Source organism: Oncorhynchus mykiss, chromosome 8 (assembly GCF_013265735.2).
Source record: "Oncorhynchus mykiss isolate Arlee chromosome 8, USDA_OmykA_1.1, whole genome shotgun sequence".
NCBI classification, from domain to species: Eukaryota; Metazoa; Chordata; class Actinopteri; order Salmoniformes; family Salmonidae; genus Oncorhynchus; species Oncorhynchus mykiss.
In genome coordinates this window covers 6,946,503-6,969,828 of record NC_048572.1, presented here as the reverse complement: position 1 = coordinate 6,969,828, position 23,326 = coordinate 6,946,503, and the positions used below count along the sequence as shown (strand labels likewise).

General features: G+C 43.2%; 1 protein-coding gene across 1 annotated transcript in view; it reads left to right on the top strand.

The window, feature by feature from the left end:
* The first annotated feature begins 3,577 nt into the window (after positions 1 to 3,577).
* Positions 3,578 to 23,326, top strand: part of LOC110529169 (regulator of G-protein signaling 6-like) — a 110,361-nt gene continuing 90,612 nt past the window's right edge. The window contains exon 1 of the mRNA XM_036984639.1: positions 3,578 to 3,794. Coding sequence (XP_036840534.1) covers positions 3,711 to 3,794 — 84 coding nt within the window. The 5' untranslated portion in view covers positions 3,578 to 3,710. The remainder of the gene's footprint in view (positions 3,795 to 23,326) is intronic.

Genomic DNA, 23,326 nt, shown 5'->3' with positions numbered 1-23,326 from the left:
CTGTAAATGGTGTTGGTGCTTGTCAGCCTGGCACATGGAGCTCGTATCAGAACGGCCTATTGGGATCACTGGATGTGCAGAAATGTGATCCTCTGTATCTCAGTTGCTAGAGCATGGATCTGGCAATGCCAAGAGAGTGGATTTGATTCCTGGGACCATACATACATGAAGAAAAATATGACGCTTTGGATAACGGTGTCTGCTAAATGCCATATATATTATATTATTATATATGATATTATTATATACTATAAAGAGGATGTAAAGGTGGGTATCTGAACTGAGTAGAATTCATTCTTGAATTGAAAGTGAAGACATGTCTTTCCATTTGTCGATTTAGTTACCGTAGAGAAAACGCCCATTTGGACTTGGACTCTCTTTCTGTCGTTGGTCTGTCCCAACGTGGGATTGAAATAAGCGCAGGTAATGTTTTGTGTCACTGTATTCTCAAAACCTCAATTCAAAACGGAGTAAAACACAAGACCATCGAGAGCCCCACAGCACCAACAGTAAAATAAACTGTTATCGGCTGTATCACCACTATTCACTAGAGTTATACCGTATCACCACTATTCACTAGAGTTATACCGTATCACCACTATTCACTAGAGTTATACCGTATCACCACTATTCACGAGTTATACCGTATCATCACTATTCACTAGTTATACCGTATCATCACTATTCACTAGAGTTATACCGTATCACCACTATTCACTAGAGTTATACCCTATCGTCACTATTCACTAGAGTTATACCGTATCACCACTATTCACTAGAGTTATACCGTATCACCACTATTCACTAGAGTTATACCGTGTCATCACTATTCACTAGTTATACCGTATCATCACTATTCACTAGAGTTATACCGTATCACCACTATTCACTAGAGTTATACCGTATCATCACTATTCACTAGTTATACCGTATCATCACTATTCACTAGAGTTATACCGTATCACCACTATTTACTAGTTATACCGTATCATCACTATTCACTAGAGTTATACCGTATCATCACTATTCACTAGAGTTATACCGTATCACCACTAGAGTTATACCGTATCATCACTATTCACTAGAGTTATACCGTATCATCACTATTCACTAGAGTTATACCGTATCACCACTATTCACTAGAGTTATACCGTATCACCACTATTCACTAGTTATACCGTATCATCACTATTCACTAGAGTTATACCGTATCATCACTATTCACTAGAGCTATACCGTATCATCACTATTCACTAGAGTTATACCGTATCACCACTATTCACGAGTTATACCGTATCATCACTATTCACTAGAGTTATACCGTATCACCACTATTCACTAGAGTTATACCGTATCACCACTATTCACTAGTTATACCGTATCATCACTATTCACTAGAGTTATACCGTATCACCACTATTCACTAGAGTTATACCGTATCACCACTATTCACTAGAGTTATACCGTACCACCACTATTCACTAGAGTTATAACGTATCACCCCTATTCACTAGAGTTATACCGTATCACCACTATTCACTAGAGTTATACCGTATCATCACCATTCACTAGTTATACCGTATCATCACTATTCACTAGAGTTATACTGTATCACCACTATTCACTAGAGTTATACCGTATCACCACTATTCACTAGTTATACCGTATCATCACTATTCACTAGAGTTATACCGTATCATCACTATTCACTAGAGTTATACCGTATCATCACTATTCACTAGAGTTATACCGTATCATCACTATTCACTAGAGTTATACCGTATCATCACTATTCACTAGAGTTATACCGTATCATCACTATTCACTAGAGCTATACCGTATCACCACTATTCACTAGAGTTATACCGTATCACCACTATTCACTAGAGTTATACCGTATCATCACTATTCACTAGTTATACCGTATCATCACTATTCACTAGTTATACCGTATCATCACTATTCACGAGTTATACCGTATCATCACTATTCACTAGAGTTATACCGTATCACCACTATTCACTAGAGTTATACCGTATCACCACTATTCACTAGTTATACCGTATCATCACTATTCACTAGAGTTATACCGTATCATCACTATTCACTAGAGCTATACCGTATCATCACTATTCACTAGAGTTATACCGTATCACCACTATTCACTAGAGTTATACCGTATCACCACTATTCACTAGAGTTATACCGTATCATCACTATTCACTAGTTATACCGTATCATCAATATTCACTAGAGTTATACCGTATCATCACTATTCACTAGAGTTATACCGTATCATCACTATTCACTAGAGCTATACCGTATCACCACTATTCACTAGAGTTATACCGTATCACCACTATTCACTAGAGTTATACCGTATCATCACTATTCACTAGTTATACCGTATCATCACTATTCACTAGTTATACCGTATCATCACTATTCACTAGAGCTATACCGTATCATCACTATTCACTAGAGTTATACCGTATCATCACTATTCACTAGAGCTATACCGTATCATCACTATTCACTAGAGTTATACCGTATCACCACTATTCACTAGAGTTATACCGTATCACCACTATTCACTAGAGTTATACCGTATCACCACTATTCACTAGAGTTATACCGTATCACCACTATTCACTAGTTATACCGTATCATCACTATTCACTAGAGTTATACCGTATCACCACTATTCACTAGAGTTATACCGTACCACCACTATTCACTAGAGTTATACCGTACCACCACTATTCACTAGAGTTATACCGTACCACCACTATTCACTAGAGTTATACCGTATCATCACTATTCACTAGTTATACCGTATCATCACTATTCACTAGTTATACCGTATCATCACTATTCACTAGTTATACCGTATCACCACTATTCACTAGAGTTATACCGTATCATCACTATTCACTAGTTATACCGTATCATCACTATTCACTAGAGTTATACCGTATCATCACTATTCACTAGAGTTATACCGTATCATCACTATTCACTAGAGTTATACCGTATCATCACTATTCACGAGTTATACCGTATCATCAATATTCACTAGAGCTATACCGTATCACCACTATTCACTAGAGTTATACCGTATCACCACTATTCACTAGAGTTATACCATATCATCACTATTCACTAGTTATACCGTATCATCACTATTCACTAGTTATACTGTATCATCACTATTCACTAGAGTTATACCGTATCATCACTATTCACTAGAGTTATACCGTATCATCACTATTCACTAGAGTTATACCGTATCACCACTAGAGTTATACCGTATCATCACTATTCACTAAAGTTATACCGTATCATCACTATTCACTAGAGCTATACCATATCATCTCTATTCACTAGAGAAAGAGAGTAGAGGGAGTGAAAGAGAAGACTAGAGACAGCTATGAATTGAATGTATTCTTTTCACAGCCTCCAGCGACAGAAGAAGAAAGAGAACGAAGGAGAGGGAGAGGAGACAAAACAAAGGAGAAAGACTGAGAAGAAAGAGAACGAAAGAGAGGGAGAGGAGACAGAAAACAAAGGAGAAAGACGGAGAGGGAGAGGAGACAGAAAACAAAGGAGAAAGACTGAGAGGGAGAGGAGACAGAAAACAGAGGAGAAAGACTGAGAAGAAAGAGAACGAAGGAGAGGGAGAGGAGACAGAGCTCATCATTGTCTACAGTATGAACCAGTCCAGCAAGGACCAGAGTGGAGTGGGGACAGCAGACCCTGATCAGGACTCTCCCAACGTCATCGTCTACAGAAAGGTAGGAGGACACACTGGCCTTTATAACACTGTGTTGTAGGAAGGTTGTATGAAGGTTGTGCAGTGGAAACATGCATTGAGTACGACAGGCTTTTATAAGGTAGGAATGCTCTGGCTTCCTTTAGGTCCTTAACAAGGTCCTTGCTGCGCTACAGTTGAAGTGGGATGTTTACATACATCTTAGCCAAATACACTCAAACTCAGTTTTTCTCAATTACTGACAGTTAATCCTAGTAAAAAATCCCTGTCTTAGGTCAGTTAGGATCACCACTTTATTTTAAGAATGTGAAATGTCAGAATAATAGAGAGAATGATTCATTTCAGCTTGTATTTCTTTCATCACATTCCCAGTGGGTCAGAAGTTTACATACAAATTGAGTGTATTTGGTAGCATTGCCTTTAAATTGTTTAACTTGGGTCAAACGTTTTGGGTAGCCTTCCACAAGCTTCCCACAATAAGTTGGGGGAGATTTGGCCCATTCCTCCTGACAGAGCTGGTGTAACCGAGTCAGGTTTGTAGGCCTCCTTGCTTGCATACACTTTCTCAGTTCTGCCCACACATTTTCTATAGGATTGAGGTCAGGGCTTTGTGATGGCCACTCCAATACCTTGACTTTGTTGTCCTTAAGCCATTTTGCCACAATTTCGGAAGTATGCTTGGGGTCATTGTCCATTTGGAAGACCCATTTGCGACCAAGCTTTAACTTCCTGACTGATGTCTTGAGATGTTGCTTCATTATATCCACATAATTTTCCTGCCTCATGATACCAACTAGTTTGTGAAGTGCACCAGGCACTCCAGCAGCAAAGCACCCCCACAACATGTTGCTGCCACCCCCGTGCTTCACAGTTGGGATGGTGTTCTTAAGCTTGCAAGCATCCCCTTTTTTCCTCCAAAACATAACAATGGTCATTATGGCCAAACAGTTCTATTTATTGTTTCATCAGACCAGAGGACATTTCTCGATAATGTACAATCTTTGTCCCCATGTGCAGTTGCAAACCGTAGTCTGGCTTTTTTATGGTGGTTTTGGAGCAGTGGCTTCTTCCATGCTGAGCGGCCTTTCAGGTTATGTCGATATAGGACTCGTTTTACTGTGGATATAGATACTTTTGTACCTGTTTTCTCCAGCATCTTCACAAGGTCCTTTGCTGTTCTTTTGGGATTGAATTGCACTTTTCGAACCAAAGTATATTCATCTCTAGGAGACAGAACGCATCTCCTTCCTGAGCGGTATGACAGCTGCGTGGTCCCATGGTGTTTATACCTGCATACTATTGTTTGTACAGATGAACGTGGTACCTTCAGGCATTTTGAAAGTACTCCCAAGGATGAACCAGACTTGTGAAGGTCTACAAAAAAAATCTGAGGTCTTGGCTGATTTCTTTTGATTTTCCCATGATGTCAAGCAAAGAGGCACTGAGTTTGAAGGTAGGCCTTGAAATACATCCACAGGTACACCTCCAATTGACTCAAATTATGTCAATTAGCCTATCAGAAACTTCTAAAGCCATGACATCATTTTCTGGAATTTTCCAAGCTGTTTAAAGGCACCATGAACTTACTGTATGTAAACTTCTGATCCACTGGAATTGTGATACAGTGAAATAATCTGTCTGTAAACAATTGTTGGAGAAATTACTTGTGTCATGCACAAAGTAGATGTCCTAACCGACTTGCCAAAACTATAGTTTGTTGACAAGAAATTTGTGGAGTGGTTGAAAAGCTAGTTTTAATGACTCCAACGTAAGTGTATGTAACCTTCCAACTTCAACTGTACATCAAACCTTTTTCTATGTACTCAGAGAGCCATCATTAGCATGTTTTATTATACAAATGGTAGTCCGTCAGGTACTCAGCAAGAAGGTCTGATGTCACTATTATGAAAACAAGATCCAGATGGTAAATATAAAGATCCCATTTAACAACTGTATGTCCAGAAACAAACAGGTGCTGCTGTAACCCCAAAGATTAAAACTCGGAACCTGGATGTGTGTGTGTCAAATCAAATCAAATTGTATTGGTCACATACACGTGTTTAGCAGATGTTATTGTGGGTGTAGCGAAATGCTTGTGCTTCTAGTTTCGTACAGTGCAGTAATATCTAACATGTAACAATCTAACAATTTCACAACATATACCCAATACACACTCATCTAAGTAAAGGAATCAAGAATATATAAATATATGTATGAGAAATGTCAGAGAGGCATAGACTGATACAGTAGAATAGTATACACAAATGAGATGGGTAATGCAAGATATGTAAACATTGTTAGTGACTAGTGGTCCATTTATTAAAGTGGCCAGTGATTTTCAGTCTATGTATATAGGCAGCAGCCTCTAATGTGCTGGTGATGGCTATTTAACAGTCTGATGGCCTTGAGATGGAAGCTGTTTTTCAGTCTCTTGCTTTGATGCACCTGTACTGACCTTTCTTTCTGGATGATAGCGGGGTGAACAGGCAGTGTCTCGGGTGGTTGTTGTCCTTGATTATCATTTTGGCCTTCCTGTGACATCGGGTGCTGAAATTGTCCTGGAGGTGCCACGACTTCCGCCGAAGTTGTTCCCTCTCCTTGTTCAGACGGCGTTCGGCGGTCGACGTCACCGACCTTCTAGCCATCGCTGATCCATTTTTTATTTTCCATTGGTTTTGTCTTGTCTTCCATCACACCTGGTTCCAATCCCATCAATTACATGTTGTGTATTGAACCCTCTGTCTCCATTCATGTCCTTGTCGGTGATTGTTTATTGTAAGTGTACGTCTGTACTGGTATGCGTCCGGTTATGTTACCCATTGATTTTTATTATTATGTTTCCGTTGGGTTTTGTAAATAAACTGAGCCGTTGGAAACACAGTTATTTCTCTCCTGTGTCTGACTTCTTTGCCGCCAGTTAAACACCCTTACAGGAGGGCAGGTAGTTTGCCTCCAGTGATGCGTTGGGGAGACAGCACCACCCTCTGGAGAGCTCTGTGGTTGCGGGCAGTGCAGTTGTCATACCAAGCGGTGATACAGCCTGTCAGGATGCTCTCAATTGTGCATCTATAAACGTTTGTGAGGGTTTTAGGTGCCAAGCCAAATTTATTCAGTCTCCTGAGATTTAAGAGGTGCTGTTGCACCTTCTTCTCCACACTGTCTATGTGGGTGGACCATTTCAGTTTGTCAGTGATGTGTACGCCGAGGAACTTGAAGTTTTCCTCCTTCTCCACTGCGGTCCCGTCGATGTGGATAGGGGAGTGCTCCCCTTAATGTTTCCTGAAGTCCACGATCATCTCCTTTGTTTAATTGATGTTGAGTGAGAGATTATTTTCCTGGCACCACACTCCCAGAGCCTTCACCTCCTCCCTGTAGGCGGTCTCGTCATTTTTGGTAATCAAGCCTACTACTGTTGTGTTGTCTGCAAAACTTGATAATTGAGTTGGAGGAGTGCTTGGCCACACAGTTATGGGTGAACAGGGAGTACAGGAGGGAGCTGAGCATGCACCCTTGTGGGGCCCCTGTGTTGAGGATCAGCGAAGTGGAGATGTTGTTTCCTGTCTTCACCACCTGGGAGCGGCCGGTCAGAAAGTCCAGGACCCAGCTGCGCAGGGCGCGGTTTAGATCCAGGGTCTCGAGCTTGATGACGAATTTGGAGGGTACTATGGTGCTGGATGCTGAGCTATATTCAATGAACATCTTACATACAGTGGGGTGAACAAGTATTTGATACACTGCCGATTTTGCAGGTTTTCCTACTTACAAAGCATGATAGGTACCCTTCAACTGTGAGTGACGGAATCTAAAACAAAAATCCAGAAAATCACATTGTATAATTTTTAAGTAATTAATTTGCATTTTATTGCATGACACAAGTATTTGATCACCTACCAACCAGTAAGAATTATGTCTTTCACAGACCTGTTAGTTTTTCTTTAAGAAGCCCTCCTGTTCTCCACTCATTACCTGTATTAACTGCACCTGTTTGAACTCATTACCTGTATAAAAGACACCTGTCCACACACTCAATCAAACAGACTCCAACCTCTCCACAATTGCCAAGACCAGAGAGCTGTGTAAGGACATCAGGGATAAAAATGTGGACCGGCACAAGGCTGGGATGGGCTACAGGACAATAGGCAAGCAGCTTGGTGAGAAGGCAACAACTGTTGGCGCAATTATTAGAAAATGGAAAAAGTTCAAGATTTTGATTTTACCTTTATTTAGGGAAGTCAGTTACGAACAAATTCTTATTTTCAATGACGGCCTAGGAACAGTGGGTTAACTGCCTGTTCAGGGGCAGAATGACAGATTTGTACCTTGTCAGCTCGGGGATATGAACTTGCAACCTTTCGGTTACTAGTCCAACATTCTAACCACTAGGCTACCCTGCTGCCCCAGATGATGACGATCAATCACGCTCAGTCTGGGGCTCCATGCAAGATCTCACCTCGTGGGGCATCAATGATCATCAGGAAGGTGAGGGATCTGCCCAGAACTACACGGCAGGACCTGGTCAATGACCTGAAGAGAGCTGGGACCACAGTCTCAAAGAAAACCATTAGTAACACACTACGCCGTCATTGATTAAAATCCTGTAGCACAAGCAAGACCTCTACATGCTTTGTAGTAGGAAAACCTGCAAAATCGGCAGTGTATAAAATACTTGTTCTCCCCACTGTAGGTATTTGTCTTGTCCAGATGGGATAGGGCAGTGTGATGACGATTGTATTGTCTGTGGATCTATTGGGGCGGTAAGCATATTGAAGTGGGTCTCGGGTGACAGGTAGTGTGGAGTTGATTTGATCCTTGATTAGTCTCTCAAAGCACTTCATGATGACAGCAGTGAGTGCAACGGGCCGATAGTCATTTAGCTCAGTTACTTTAGCTTTCTTGGTTACAGGAACAATGGTGGCCATATTGAAGCATGTGGGGACAGCAGACTAGGATAGGGTGAGATTGAATATGTCCATAACACACCAGCCAGCTGGCCTGCTCCTGCTCTGAGGACGCTGCTCGGGATGCCGTCTGGGCTGGCAGCCTTGCGAGGGTTAACACGCTTAAATGTCTTACTCACTTCAGCCACGGAGAAGGAGAGCCCACAGTCCTTGGTAGCGTGCCGCATCGGTGTCACTGTGTCATCCTCAAAGCGGGCGAAGAAGATGTTTAGCTTGTCTGGAAGCAAAACATTGGTGTCCGCGACGTGGCTGGTTTTCCTTTTGTAGTCTATGATTGTTTGTAGCCACATGAGCCGTTGAATTGCGACTCCACTTTGTCTTCGTACTGACTTTTTGCCTGTTTGATTGCCTTACGGAGGGAATAACTACACTGTTTGTATTCTGCCATATTCCCAGTCACCTTGCCATTGTTAAATGCGGTGGTTCACGCTTTCAGTTTTGCGTGAATGCTGCCAACTATCCACGGTTCCTGGTTTGGGTAGGTTTTAATAGTCACAGTGGGAACAACATTTCCTATACACTTTCTTATAAACTCATTCACAGTATCAGTATATTCGTCAATATTATTGTGTGTGTGAGTTAGTGCTTGAACCAAATCTTACCTTCGCTTCTGAGAGACACAGAATTTTTGAAATATGGGGGGGTAGAGAGTAGATGACTGAAAGAGGTGAAGAGTAATAGGGGGGAGAAGAGAGAGCAGAAAAAGAGGACATGAAAATAGAAAAGAGGGAAAGAGGAGAGCAGGAAGGTCACCCCTGATACAAGTCGTTATTCAACGTCCACCATGAGGACGTCGGGAGATGAAACCAGCCACTAGGGGCAACAGTGAGCACTGTTAGCTTCCAGTAGGTTTCGGCTTTGCTAGGGTTTGGCCTTAACTCAGAATGGTTAAGGTAAGGGTTAACAATTGCAAAAACTACTTTCTGTCGACGGATTCAAACTTGCAACCTTTGCTCACGCCCGTCCACGGACGGGGATGGTGGACGGGCGTGAGCAAAGGTTGCAAGTTTGAATCCGACGACAGAAAGTAGTTTTTGTGATTGTTAACCCTTACCTTAACCATTCTGAGTTAATGCCAAACCATACAATTTCGTAGTTAATGCCTAAACTTAAACCTAACCTTCAAAGTGGAGTTTGCAAAAATGTGACATTTTGAGAAACATGGATGAACGTCTAATTCTGACGTGAGACTGTGAGACCTGGTTGGAGGAGAACAGGAAGAAAGGAAAGACTGTTAGCGTGGCTGAGCGTTGAGACGTGGCTGAGCAGTGAGACGTGGCTGAGCGCTGAGACGCGGCTGAGCGCTGAGACGTGGCTGAGCGTTGTCCTATTTATTTATCTCTGTGAAGGTATTTCCTCTCCAAGCTTTCACTGCTTACTTTGCTCACTCTCTTTTTATCATATATGCTTAGTCACTTTAACGATACCTACATGTACATACTACCTCAATCAGCCTGACTAACAGGTGTCTGTATATAACCTTGCTACTCTTTTTTTCAAATGTCGTTTTTTACTGTTGTTTTATTGCTTTACTTACCTACACACACACACACACACACACACACACACACACACACACACACACACACACACATACCTTTTTTTCCCCGCACCATTGGTTAGAGCCTGTTGTATTCAGCATTTCACTGTGAGGTCTACTACACCTGTTGTATTCAGCATTTCACTGTAAGGTCTACTACACCTGTTGTATTCAGCATTTCACTGTGAGGTCTACTACACCCGTTGTATTCAGCATTTCACTGTAAGGTCTACTACACCTGTTGTATTCAGCATTTCACTGTAAGGTCTACTACACCTGTTGTATTCAGCATTTCACTGTAAGGTCTACTACACCTGTTGTATTCAGCATTTCACTGTAAGGTCTACTACACCTGTTGTATTCAGCATTTCACTGTAAGGTCTACTACACCTGTTGTATTCGGCGCACGTGACAAATAAACGTTGATTTAATTTGATCATTGGGCTGAGGGAGAGACACTGACTCTCTGACGGTGGTGTGTGTGTGTATTGGTAACTATTTTGAGTTGGACATGTGCACACACACACACACACCCTAGGTCAACAAAGGACTGTGAGACGGTGAACAGAATCTAAAGTGTTTAGGAGAAGATATTAGAACTCCTATGGTGTCACCAGAGATGACCTATGACCTTTTACATCTACCAGTGGCCACCTGCCAGGGTGAAACTCTCTGAAAACCCATGAGGCGTGTGGGCTTATCTGCAGACCAGGGGGGTTTCTCTGTCTCTGATGCAATAGAAAACTAATCATGTGTGAAACTGTAATGTATCTCCATCCACTTAGCTCGCTCTCTCTCTCACACACACACACACACACATATAACACACAACCTTTAACACACACTTATAACACACAATCTTTAACACACACTTAACCACAACACACAAAAGGTATGTGAACCCTTCAGAATTACCTGGATTTCTGCATAAATTGGTCATAACAACAGACAAACACAGTCTGCTTAAACTAATAACACTCACATTATTGTGTTTTTATATTGAATACATTTACAGTGTAGGTTGGAAAAAGTATGTGAACCCCGAGGCTAATGACTTCTCCAAAAGCTAATTGGAGTCAGGAGTCAGCTAACCTGGAGTCCAATCAATGAGGTGAGATTGGAGATGTTGGTTAGAGCTGCCCTGCCCTAATAAAAAACACTCACAAAATTTGAGTTTGTTATTCACAAGAAGCATTGCCTGATGTGAACCAAGTCTCGAACAAAATAGATCTCAGAAGACCTAAGATTAAGAAAGGGTTACAAAAGTATCTCAAATCAAATCAAATCAAATCAAATTTTATTTGTCACATACACATGGTTAGCAGATGTTAATGCGAGTGTAGCGAAATGCTTGTGCTTCTAGTTCCGACAATGCAGTAATAACAAGTAATCTAACTAACAATTCCAAAACTACTGTCTTGTACACAGTGTAAGGGGATAAAGAATATGTACATAAGGATATATGAATGAGTGATGGTACAGAGCAGCATAGGCAAGATACAGTAGATGGTATCGGGTACAGTATGTACAAATGAGATGAGTATGTAAACAAAGTGGCATAGTATAGTATAAAGTGGCTAGTGATACATGTATTACATAAGGATACCGTCGATGATATAGAGTACAGTATATACGTATGCATATGAGATGAATAATGTAGGGTAAGTAACATTTATATAAGGTAGCATTGTTTAAAGTGGCTAGTGATATATTTACATCATTTCCCATCAATTCCCATTATTAAAGTGGCTGGAGTTGAGTCAGTGTCAGTGTGTTGGCAGCAGCCACTCAGTGTTAGTGGTGGCTGTTTAACAGTCTGATGGCCTTGAGATAGAAGCTGTTTTTCAGTCTCTCGGTCCCAGCTTTGATGCACCTGTACTGACCTCGCCTTCTGGATGATAGCGGGGTGAACAGGCAGTGGCTCGGGTGGTTGATGTCCTTGATGATCTTTATGGCCTTCCTGTGACATCGGGTGGTGTAGGTGTCCTGGAGGGCAGGTAGTTTGCCCCCGGTGATGCGTTGTGCAGACCTCACTACCCTCTGGAGAGCCTTACGGTTGAGGGCGGTGCAGTTGCCATACCAGGCGGTGATACAGCCCGCCAGGATGCTCTCGATTGTGCATCTGTAGAAGTTTGTGAGTGCTTTTGGTGACAAGCCGAATTTCTTCAGCCTCCTGAGGTTGAAGAGGCGCTGCTGCGCCTTCTTCACGATGCTGTCTGTGTGAGTGGACCAATTCAGTTTGTCTGTGATGTGTATGCCGAGGAACTTAAAACTTGCTACCCTCTCCACTACTGTTCCATCGATGTGGATAGGGGGGTGTTCCCTCTGCTGTTTCCTGAAGTCCACAATCATCTCCTTAGTTTTGTTGACGTTGAGTGTGAGGTTGTTTTCCTGACACCACACTCCGAGGGCCCTCACCTCCTCCCTGTAGGCCGTCTCATCGTTGTTGGTAATCAAGCCTACCACTGTTGTGTCGTCCGCAAACTTGATGATTGAGTTGGAGGCGTGCGTGGCCACGCAGTCGTGGGTGAACAGGGAGTACAGGAGAGGGCTCAGAACGCAACCTTGTGGGGCCCCAGTGTTGAGGATCAGCGGGGAGGAGATGTTGTTGCCTACCCTCACCACCTGGGGGCGGCCCGTCAGGAAGTCCAGTACCCAGTTGCACAGGGCGGGGTCGAGACCCAGGGTCTCGAGCTTGATGACGAGCTTGGAGGGTACTATGGTGTTGAATGCCGAGCTGTAGTCGATGAACAGCATTCTCACATAGGTATTCCTCTTGTCCAGATGGGTTAGGGCAGTGTGCAGTGTGGTTGAGATTGCATCGTCTGTGGACCTATTTGGGCGGTAAGCAAATTGGAGTGGGTCTAGGGTGTCAGGTAGGGTGGAGGTGATATGGTCCTTGACTAGTCTCTCAAAGCACTTCATGATGACGGATGTGAGTGCTACGGGGCGGTAGTCATTTAGCTCAGTTACCTTAGCTTTCTTGGGATCTCTAAAAGCATTGATGTTCATCAGTCCACGGTAAATACAAATTGTCTATAAATGGAGAAAGTTCAGCACTGTTGCTACTCTCCTTAGGAGTGGCCATCCTGCAAAGATGACTGCAAGAGCTCAGCGCAGAATGCTCTGCATGGTTTTGTGCGTGTTTGTTCTTTGTTTAGTGTTAAAGACTTCTGTGAGCTGGTGTGTTTTCCCTTGTTTCTTTTTCGAGTAAAGTACGTCTTTTACTCAGTTATGTGTCCTGCGCCTGACTCCGACCTAACCGCCGCACACTGACACTTGACCACACCAACATCAAATCCTCATGCCAACTGTAAAGTATGGTGGAGGGAGCATCATGGTGTGGGGCTGCTTTGCTACCTCAGTGCCTGGACAGCTTGCTATCATCGACGGAAAAATGAATTCACAAGTTTATCAAGACATTTTGCAGGAGAATGTAAGGCTATCTGTCCTCCAATTGAAGCTCAACAAAAGTTGGGTGACGCAACAGGACAACGACCCAAAACACAGAAGTAAATCAACAACACACTGGCTTCAACAGAACAAAATATGCCTTCTGGAGTGGCCCAGTCAGAGTCCTAACCTCAACCCGATTGAGATGCTGTGGCAGGACCTCGAGAGCAGTTCACACCAGACATCCAAAGAACTGAACTGAAACAGTTTTGTAAAGAGGAATGGTCCAAAATTCCTCCTGACCGTTGTGCAGGTCTGGTCCACAACTACAGAAAATGTTTGGTTGAGGTTATTGCTGCCAAAGGAGGGTCAACCATTTATTAAATCCAAGGATTCACATACTTCTCCCACCCTCCACTGTGAATGTTTACACGATGTGTTCAATAAAGACATGAAAACGTATAATTGTTTGTGCGTTATTAGTTTTAGCAGACTGTCTTTGTCTATTATATTGACCAAGATGAAGATCAGATCAATGGGAAACGGATGCCATTTGGACAGGGAAGGATTCTGCACGCCAGAGTTTAATAGAACCAACCACCACTATGTCTCCCAGCAGTTTCTCTCAGAGCTTCAGTCTCTGTCTACACTGTGTAAAAATAGAAATGATCTTAACAGCATGATTGTGTAATGAAACCATGAAAAGTAGTGCATCTAGCCTGATATCTGGTGTTTGGAAGGTGTTTCATTGTTAAACCCAATGTAAGTGTTCTGGTACACCGAAAATACTTTAAAACAGAAAATGCTTTCTTTAGACAGATTAGAAACAGCAGATAGACAAGGAGTGAAAGTGGGACAGGTGGAAGCGGGAATTGAACCTCTGACTTCTGAGGCAGTAAGATGGTACATTGCTTTGGAATTTTATTGGAATTTTACACACTCAACAGGAATTATTCTGGGGTGAATTGAAAACAACACGACCAACATATATGCAAGTAATTTCAATGATTTGTTAATTTCATTTTTACCAACAAAATTAAGAATGAACCCAAATTAATACACTGCTCAAAAAAATAAAGGGAACACTTCAACAACACAATGTAACTCCAAGTCAATCACACTGTGAAATCAAACTGTCCACTTAGGAAGCAACACTGATTGACAATAAATGTCACATGCTGTTGTGCAAATGGAATAGACAACAGGTGGAAATTATAGGCAATCAGCAAGACACCCCCAATGAAAGGAGTGGTTCTGCAGGTGGGGACCACAGACCACTTCTCAGTTCCTATGCTTCCTGGTTGATGTTTTGGTCACTTTTGAATGCTGGCGGTGCTTTCACTCTAGTGGTAGCATGAGACGGAGTCTACAACCCACACAAGTGGCTCAGGTAGTGCAGCTCATCCAGGATGGCACATCAATGCGAGATGTGGCAAGAAGGCTTGCTGTGTCTGTCAGCGTAGTGTCCAGAGCATGGAGGTGCTACCAGGAGACAGGCCAGTACACCAGGAGACGTGGAGGAGGCCGTAGGAGGGCAACAACCCAGCTGCAGGACCGCTACCTTCGCCTTTGTGCAAGGAGGAGCAGGAGGAGCACTGCCAGAGCCCTGCAAAATTACCTCCAGCAGGCCACAAATGTGCATGTGTCTGCTCAAACAGTCAGAAACAGACTCCATAAGGGTGGTATGAGGGAACAACGTCCACAGGTGGGGGTTGTGCTTACAGCACAACACCGTGAAGGACGTTTGGCATTTGCCAGAGAACACCAAGATTGGCAAATTCACCACTGGCGCCCTGTGCTCATCACAGATGAAAGCAGGTTCACACTGAGCACATGTGACAGACGTGACAGTCTGGAGACGCCGTGGAGAACGTTCTGCTGCCTGCAACATCCTCCAGCATGACCGATTTGGCGGTGGGTCAGTCATGCTGTGGGGTGGCATTTCTTTGGGGGGTCACACAGCCCTCCATGTGCTCGCCAGAGGTAGCCTGACTGCCAATAGGTACCGAGATGAGATCCTGAGACCCCTTGTGAGACCATATGCTGGTGTGGTTGGCCCTGGCTTCCTCCTAATGCAAGACAATGCTAGACCTTATGTGGCTGGAGTGTGTCAGCAGTTCCTGCAAGAGGAAGGCATTGATGCTATGGACTGGCCCGCCCGTTCCCCAGACCTGAATCCAATTGAGCACATCTGGGACATCATGTCTCGCTCCATCCACCAACGCCACGTTGCACCACAGACTGTCCAGGAGTTGGCGGATGCTTTAGTCCAGGTCTGGGAGGAGATCCCTCAGGAGACCATCCGCCACCTCATCAGGAGCATGCCCAGGCATTGTAGGGAGGTCATACAGGCACGTGGAGGCCACACACACTACTGAGCCTCATTTTGACTTGTTTTAAGGACATTACATCAAAGTTGGATCAGCCTGTAGTGTGGTTTCCACTTTAATTTTGAGTGTGACTCCAAATCCAGACCTCCATGGGTTGATACATTTGATTTCCATTGAACATTTTTGTGTGATTTTGTTGTCAGCACATTCAACTATGTAAAGAAAAAAGTATTCAATAAGAATATTTCATTCATTCAGATCTAGGATGTGTTATTTTAGTGTTCCCTTTATTTTTTTGGAGCAGTGTATCTTCCTCGAAATGTAAGTATATTTTCTGAGGATAACCAGAATAGAGAAAATGGAGTGATTGAACTCATTGGAAGTCTGGTTGTCATCTCCTTGCACTTCCTGTCTTGCCACATGGCTCTGTTTTTGACAGACGGTGGGTAATTTTGATATTGTATGTATGTTTGAAGAAAGAAGAGTATACTTCTGTATTAACCAGTTTGTTGAGGTGTGATGGACTATGATGAACGAATATGTTACGACTTCTATAAATGGTGCGGTGGAGGAGTCAAACGCAGAGGTAATATCACACCTGAATCTATTTATTCCAACGACAGCGGAGACATGGACATGCCAACACGTATGAAACAACCCGTCCAAAATACACAGGACTAAAACTGTCCGAAAAATAATGAGGAATACACTTCTACACCAACACCAAAATAACAGAGAACAAGCCCGCACAAATACCCAGCGGGCCTAGTGCCCTTAAATAGCCTACAAACAAACACTGACTCAAAACATGTGTACCCAATTAAACCCGACAAACAGAAACAAACGGAAAGGGAATCGATGGCAGCTAATAGGCCGGCGATGACGACCGCCGAGCGCCGGCCCGAACAGGAAGAGGCACCATCTTCGGCGAGATTCGTGACAGAATATCCAAACCTTGTCAGGCAAAAATGATGTTCAATAATGAGCAGTGATGTGTAGCCATTTTGTCTCTCTGTGTTTCATAAACGTCCTTCAAATTCGCAAGAGGCTGAAAGCATCTCACCGGAGAAAGCATCTGAACGTACGAAAAACAGCGTTCCTCTGTTTTAGTATGTGTAGACCAAGTATCTGGTTCTATCTGGTCAAAAAAATGAGTCTGACATTGTTGCCGCCCGTAGCATTGAATGCAAGGGAAGCCAGCGAGCGTTTGGCCTCCCTTGATAAAAAAAAGGGATAAAATAATAGATCATCAGCATTGAGCCAAACTAAGTGAGCTCAGCTGTGAATGTTCCTGGCACACCAAAAACAAAAGTGTAAAGGGAAGCCAGTTTGGGTTTGGCTTCACATCAATCACATCCTTACTAATGATTCTAATCCAACTGTAAAGGTGTACATTGTCCCCTGGCCTGAGAGAATGGAAGTTAAATATGTAGCTAGATGTAGTAACGTTAGCCTAATGTGAACTAGTCGGCCTGGCGCATCGTTGCCCATGAAAGGAAGTTAGGCTAGTTAGAGTAAGAACTTTAGCCAGGTAGCCTAGGATACCAAAAACTAAAAGTGTGCCCTGTTTGACAGAATCATAGACCATTCAGGGAACATGAAAGAGAGATTGATGGCATTGCTGGTGTTTCTCTACAAGTAGGGAGAGTCAACATGCTTAAAAAAAAAAAAAATGTTTTACTTGCAAGCACGCACACAGAAATCAGAAACATGGACAGCCATGTCATATTTACCTAAAGTTGATTGGACTAAGTTGTTTTTGGTATCTTTTAGTTGTCACCGTACAAGACTTATCAGAGGTGATTAGATTATGTTGAAATGGTGCTGGAATAGTGGAGGCAGCTCCTGTTGTCTTTGTGCACTAGTGGTAACTATCTGTGGTTCTAAATCAATAGTTGTTTAGTGGTCTGAAAATGTCAGAAACATCAACTTGCCTGATCATGCTGTAGGTCATGTAACTGTTTGTTACATACAATATGCTTTGTGGACTTCACCGGACAGACGTTGGCATGTTGCTCTCCGGTTTTGTGATGAAACGAACGTGTGGTTGAATTGATTCTGCCACTGTGTCTTCTTATTGTGTCGGCCTAAGGACTATATATCACGGTGTCAAGGTACATGAACAGGTTATAAAGAGCAAATGCAATTTTCACAGCATATAGGTTGTAATATGTCTTTTTCCTCCCCTGGCTTGACTTCCCTGGTGATTTTACACCGCTACTGATGATGAGGCGACCCATTCCCACATTTCAAACATGGTAGGGACAAACACTGCAATGCTTGCTGATAAACCTCTAGTTACTGCTGGTGGAGTGAGCCCTGTGCTCAACAATGCTTTCAAAATGGGTTAAACGGGCAAATGAGCGGATCCCACAGGGGGCTGCTGAGAAGAGGACGGCGGATCATGGCTGGAACAGATTAAATGAAATTTCATCAAAAAACATGGAGACCATGGACTCCCAAGTGTCGCAGCAGTCTGAGGCACTGCATCTCAGTGCTAGAGGCGTCACTACAGACCCTGGTTTGATTCCAGGCGGTATCACAACCGGCCGTGATTGGGAGTCCCATTGGGCGGCAAAAATATATATATATTTTTTATTTCATAAAAAAAATATATATATTTAACCAGGTAGGCCAGTTGAGAACAAGTTCTCATTTACAACTGCGACCTGGCCAAGATAAAGCATAGCAGTGCGACACAAACAACAACACAGAGTTACACATGGAGTAAACAAAAGTCAATAAGACAATAGAAAAATGTATATAAAGTGTGCAAATGGCGTGAGGAGGTAAGGCCATGAATAGGCCATAGTAGCGAAGTAATTACAATTTAGTGGATTAACACTGGAGTGATAGATGAGCAGATGATGATGAGCAGAGTATGTTCTGATGAAGGCCACGGCAGCTGATGATGATGTGCAAGTAGAAATACTGGTGTGCAAAAGAGCAAAAAAAAGTTAAAAACAATATGGGGATGAGGTAAGTAGTTGGATGGGCTGTTTACAGATGGGCTGTGTACAGCGAGCTGCTCAGATAGCTGCTTAAAGTTAGTGAGGGAGATACAAGTCTCCAACTTCAGCGATTTTTTTTTTGCAATTCGTTCCAGTCATTGGCAGCAGAGAACTGGAAGGAAAGGCGGCCAAAGGGGGTGTTGGTTTTGGGGATGACCAGTGAGATATACCTGCCGGAGTGCGTGCTACGGATGGGTGTTGTTATCGTGACAAGTGAGCTGAGATAAGGCGGAGCTTTACCTAGCAAAGGCTTATAGATGACCTAGAGCCAGTGGGTCTGGCGACGAATATGTAGCGAGGGCCAGCCGACAAGAGCATACAGGTCGTAGTGGTGGGTGGTATATGGGGCTTTGGTGACAAAACGGATGGCACTGTGATAGACTGCATCCAGTTTGCTGAGTAGAGTGTTGGAGGCTATTTTGTAAATGACATCGCCGAAGTCGAAGATCGGTAGGATAGTCAGTTGTACGAGGTTATCTTTGGCAGCATGAGTGAAGGAGGCTTTGTTGCGAAATAGGAAGCCGATTCTAGATTTAATTTTGGATTGGAGATGCTTAATGAGTCTGGAAGGAGAGTTTATAGTCTAGCCAGACACCTAACTATTTGTAGTTGTCCACATATTCTAAGTCAGAACCGTCCAGACTAGTGATGCGGGTCTGGTGGGCAGGTGCAGGCTGCGGTCGGTTAAAAAACATGCATTTAGTTTTACTAGAGTTTAATTAAGAGCAGTTGGAGGCCACGGAAGGAGTGTTGTATGGCATTAAAGCTTGTTTGGAGGTTAGTTAACACAGTGTCCAAAGAAGGGCCAGATGTATACAGAATGGTGTCGTCTGCGCAGAGGTGGATCAAGGAATCACCCGCAGCAAGAGCGAAATAGTAGGTGAACCAGGCGAGGCAGTCATTTGAGAAACCAAGGCTGTTGAGTCTGCTGATAAGAATACGGTGATTGACAGAGTCGAAAGCCTTGGCCAGGTCGATGTAGACGGCTGCACAGTAATGTTTCTTATCGATGGCGGTTAAGATAACGTTTAGGACCTTGAGCGTGGCTGAGGTGCACCCATGACCAGCTCTGAAACCAGATTGCATAGCAGAGAAGGTATGGTGAGATTCGAAATGAAACTGTCTTTTATCGATGGCGGTTATGATATCATTTAGTACCTTGAGTGTGGCTGAGGTGCACGTGTGACCAGCTCGGAATTGGCCCAGCGTCGTCCTGCTATGGCCGGGGTAGGCCGTCATTGTAAATAAGAATTTGTTCTTATCTGACTTGCCCAGTTAAATAAAAGGTTAAATAAAAATAAATGCATTTGATACCATACCACTAATTCCGTTCCAGTCATTACCATGAGCCTGTCCTCTTCAATTAAGGCACCACCAATCTCCTGTGGCAGATACATAAGTCAATGGTAAATATTAAAATACCCCAGAAGATGTGATCTAATTTTGCACTAGACAGGATTCAAAACATCATACTGGTAAAAGGGAAAATCTAGTCAGTTGTACAAACTAAAAACATTCAACTGAAATGTGTCTTCTGTATTTAACCCAACCCCTCTGAGTCTCAGAGGTGTGTGTGTGTGGGTGGGGGGGGGGGGGGGGGGGGGGGCTGCCATAATCGACATCCAAGTCTTCGGCGCCCGGGGAACAGTGGGTTAACTGCCTTGCTCATTGGGTAGAACGACAGATGTTTTACCTTGTCAGCTCGGGGATTCGATCCAGGAACCTTTCAGTTACTGGTCCAACACTCTAACCACTAGCTTGTCAGCTCGGGGATTCGATCCAGGAACCTTTCAGTTACTGGTCCAACACTCTAACCACTAGCTTGTCAGCTCGGGGATTCGATCCAGGAACCTTTCAGTTACTGGTCCAACACTCTAACCACTAGCTTGTCAGCTCGGGGATTCGATCCAGGAACCTTTCAGTTACTGGTCCAACACTCTAACCACTAGCTTGTCAGCTCGGGGATTCGATCCAGGAACCTTTCAGTTACTGGTCCAACACTCTAACCACTACCTTGTCAGCTCGGGGATTCGATCCAGGAACCTTTCAGTTACTGGTCCAACACTCTAACCACTACCTTGTCAGCTCGGGGATTCGATCCAGGAACCTTTCAGTTACTGGTCCAACACTCTAACCACTAGCTTGTCAGCTCGGGGATTCGATCGTGTGTTTCGAAGCTTTAGAGTGAGGAAACGACACCAAAAGTGTCTACTTCTGCACTGAGCTGAACACGAAGCATTATAATAGTGCTTTCAACCACTTCCGGTAGTTCTCGCAGTCCCTGGTAAAGGTGTTGCTCTGCACTTGACTAAGTAATGTTTCAAAACATCTCAGGATGATGTGTTTCAATACTCCAGAAAAGTTAAAGGTTTCTTCTCCTTCAAGTTGGTGGCAGCTCAGTTGCTACTAGTTTTGATGTTTATTTCATTTTGGTGTTCAAGCACTTCATTTCAACTGGATGATCTGTAACCCGATCTGCCGTTGATATTGATACGGTGATATCTACGCATGTGCGTTAAATACAGTGGCTTCTACTCATTGCTCCCAGTGCTTTGCTTCCGCTTCCCAACGTTTCCACTAGTTACCACAGCCACAAAGTCAAATTGGCTATATCATAAAAATTCATTAAAAATTATGTAATGTTTTTTTTTTATCTTAATTTAAGGTTAGGCATATGGTTAGCAGTTTGGTTAAGGTGAGGTTTTAATCATATTTTAAGAGGAGAAACGGTAACTAGTGACAAGTGCTTAGGGTTAGGGTTGTATGGGGAAACTTCATGTTGTACACCAAAGATATGTTGACATGATCCACCTATGCATTCCATGTCTCAAGCGTGATTTCAAGCGTGATTTCATGTTCTTTTTTTTAGGATGGGTGTTGGGCTACACGCAGCTATAATGTTCTACACAAAAGACATGATCATAAACCTTTTATTTTTTTGTACGTGCCAAGTAGTATTTGGGCAAGCACATCAAATACAAGCAAGACGCATGCAGGCAGTCAACATACAAGAGATTATTTTCTCATTATCATTGCAAACATTGGCTAGTTCGTTTTTCAGTCACTCCGGCTACAATATGTCAGCATAACTATGAAGATTATCATCACATAGTATGCAGTCTTAAAGCAGTAGTTGACAAACGACGTGAGACAGGACGAAGCAAAACGTACTCGGTCATGATCAGACTCTGGAATAAACAATAAGCAATAATAAACAATAAACATTTTCAGGACAACTACTAGTCGAATAAGACATGGGAGAGAGATGACGAATTTTGGCAAAGATATTTATTTATTTATAGACTAATACACTTGAACCAAATAGCCAAACCGAAAAATGCAGACATTACTAGTGCCTCACGACCAACCGCTATAAAAATAAACAATTCTAATGAAATGCAGCCTAACGTGATCATTGACAGCTGCCTTGAAGGACACAAATATAAGATCACTGAAATGTAGGCTAAACTGACAGCGAGGTGAAGCGCAGCAATGAAGAATTGAGTGCGTCGCGTTCACGCAAAGGGGAGGGGGTTCTGGCAGGGGGGAGATTCTCGGCACAACACCGGTCCCTCCCTATACACATACTCATAGGGGCCGTCCGGCTGCCGTGCGTTAGTTGGATGATGCGGTACGTGCGGTAGTTGGATGATCATTGAGAAGTGAAATAGCAGTTAGTAAGGCCTGTGTCCCTTTTTTCCATGACCCTGTCTTTCAAAGATAATTTGTAAAAATCCAAATAACTTCACAGATCTTCATTGTAAAGGGTTTAAACACTGTTTCCCATGTTTGTTCGATGAACCATAAACAATTAATGAACATGCACCTGTGGAACGGTCATTAAGACACTAATAGCTTACAGACAGTAGGCAATTAAGGTCACAGTTATGAAAACTTAAGACACTAAAGAGGCCTTTCTGCTGACTCTGAAAAACACTAAAATAAAGATGGACCAGACAGGACTGGCAAAAAGTGCTCTTCACTGACGAGTCGCGGTTTTGTCTCACCAGGGGTGATGGTCGGATTTGCGTTTATCGTTAAAGGAATGAGCGTTACACCGAGGCCTGTACTCTGGAGCAGGATCGATTTGGAGGTGGAGGGTCCGTCCTGGTCTGGGGCGGTGTGTCACACCATCATCGGATGGAGCTTGTTGTCATTGCAGGCAATCTCAACGCTGTGCGTTACAGGGAAGACATCCTCCTCCTCATGTGGTACTCTTCCTGCAGGCTCATCCTGACATGACCCTCCCTCATGTGGTACCCTTCCTGCAGGCTCATCCTGACATGACCCTCCAGCATGACAATGCCACTAAGCACAGAACG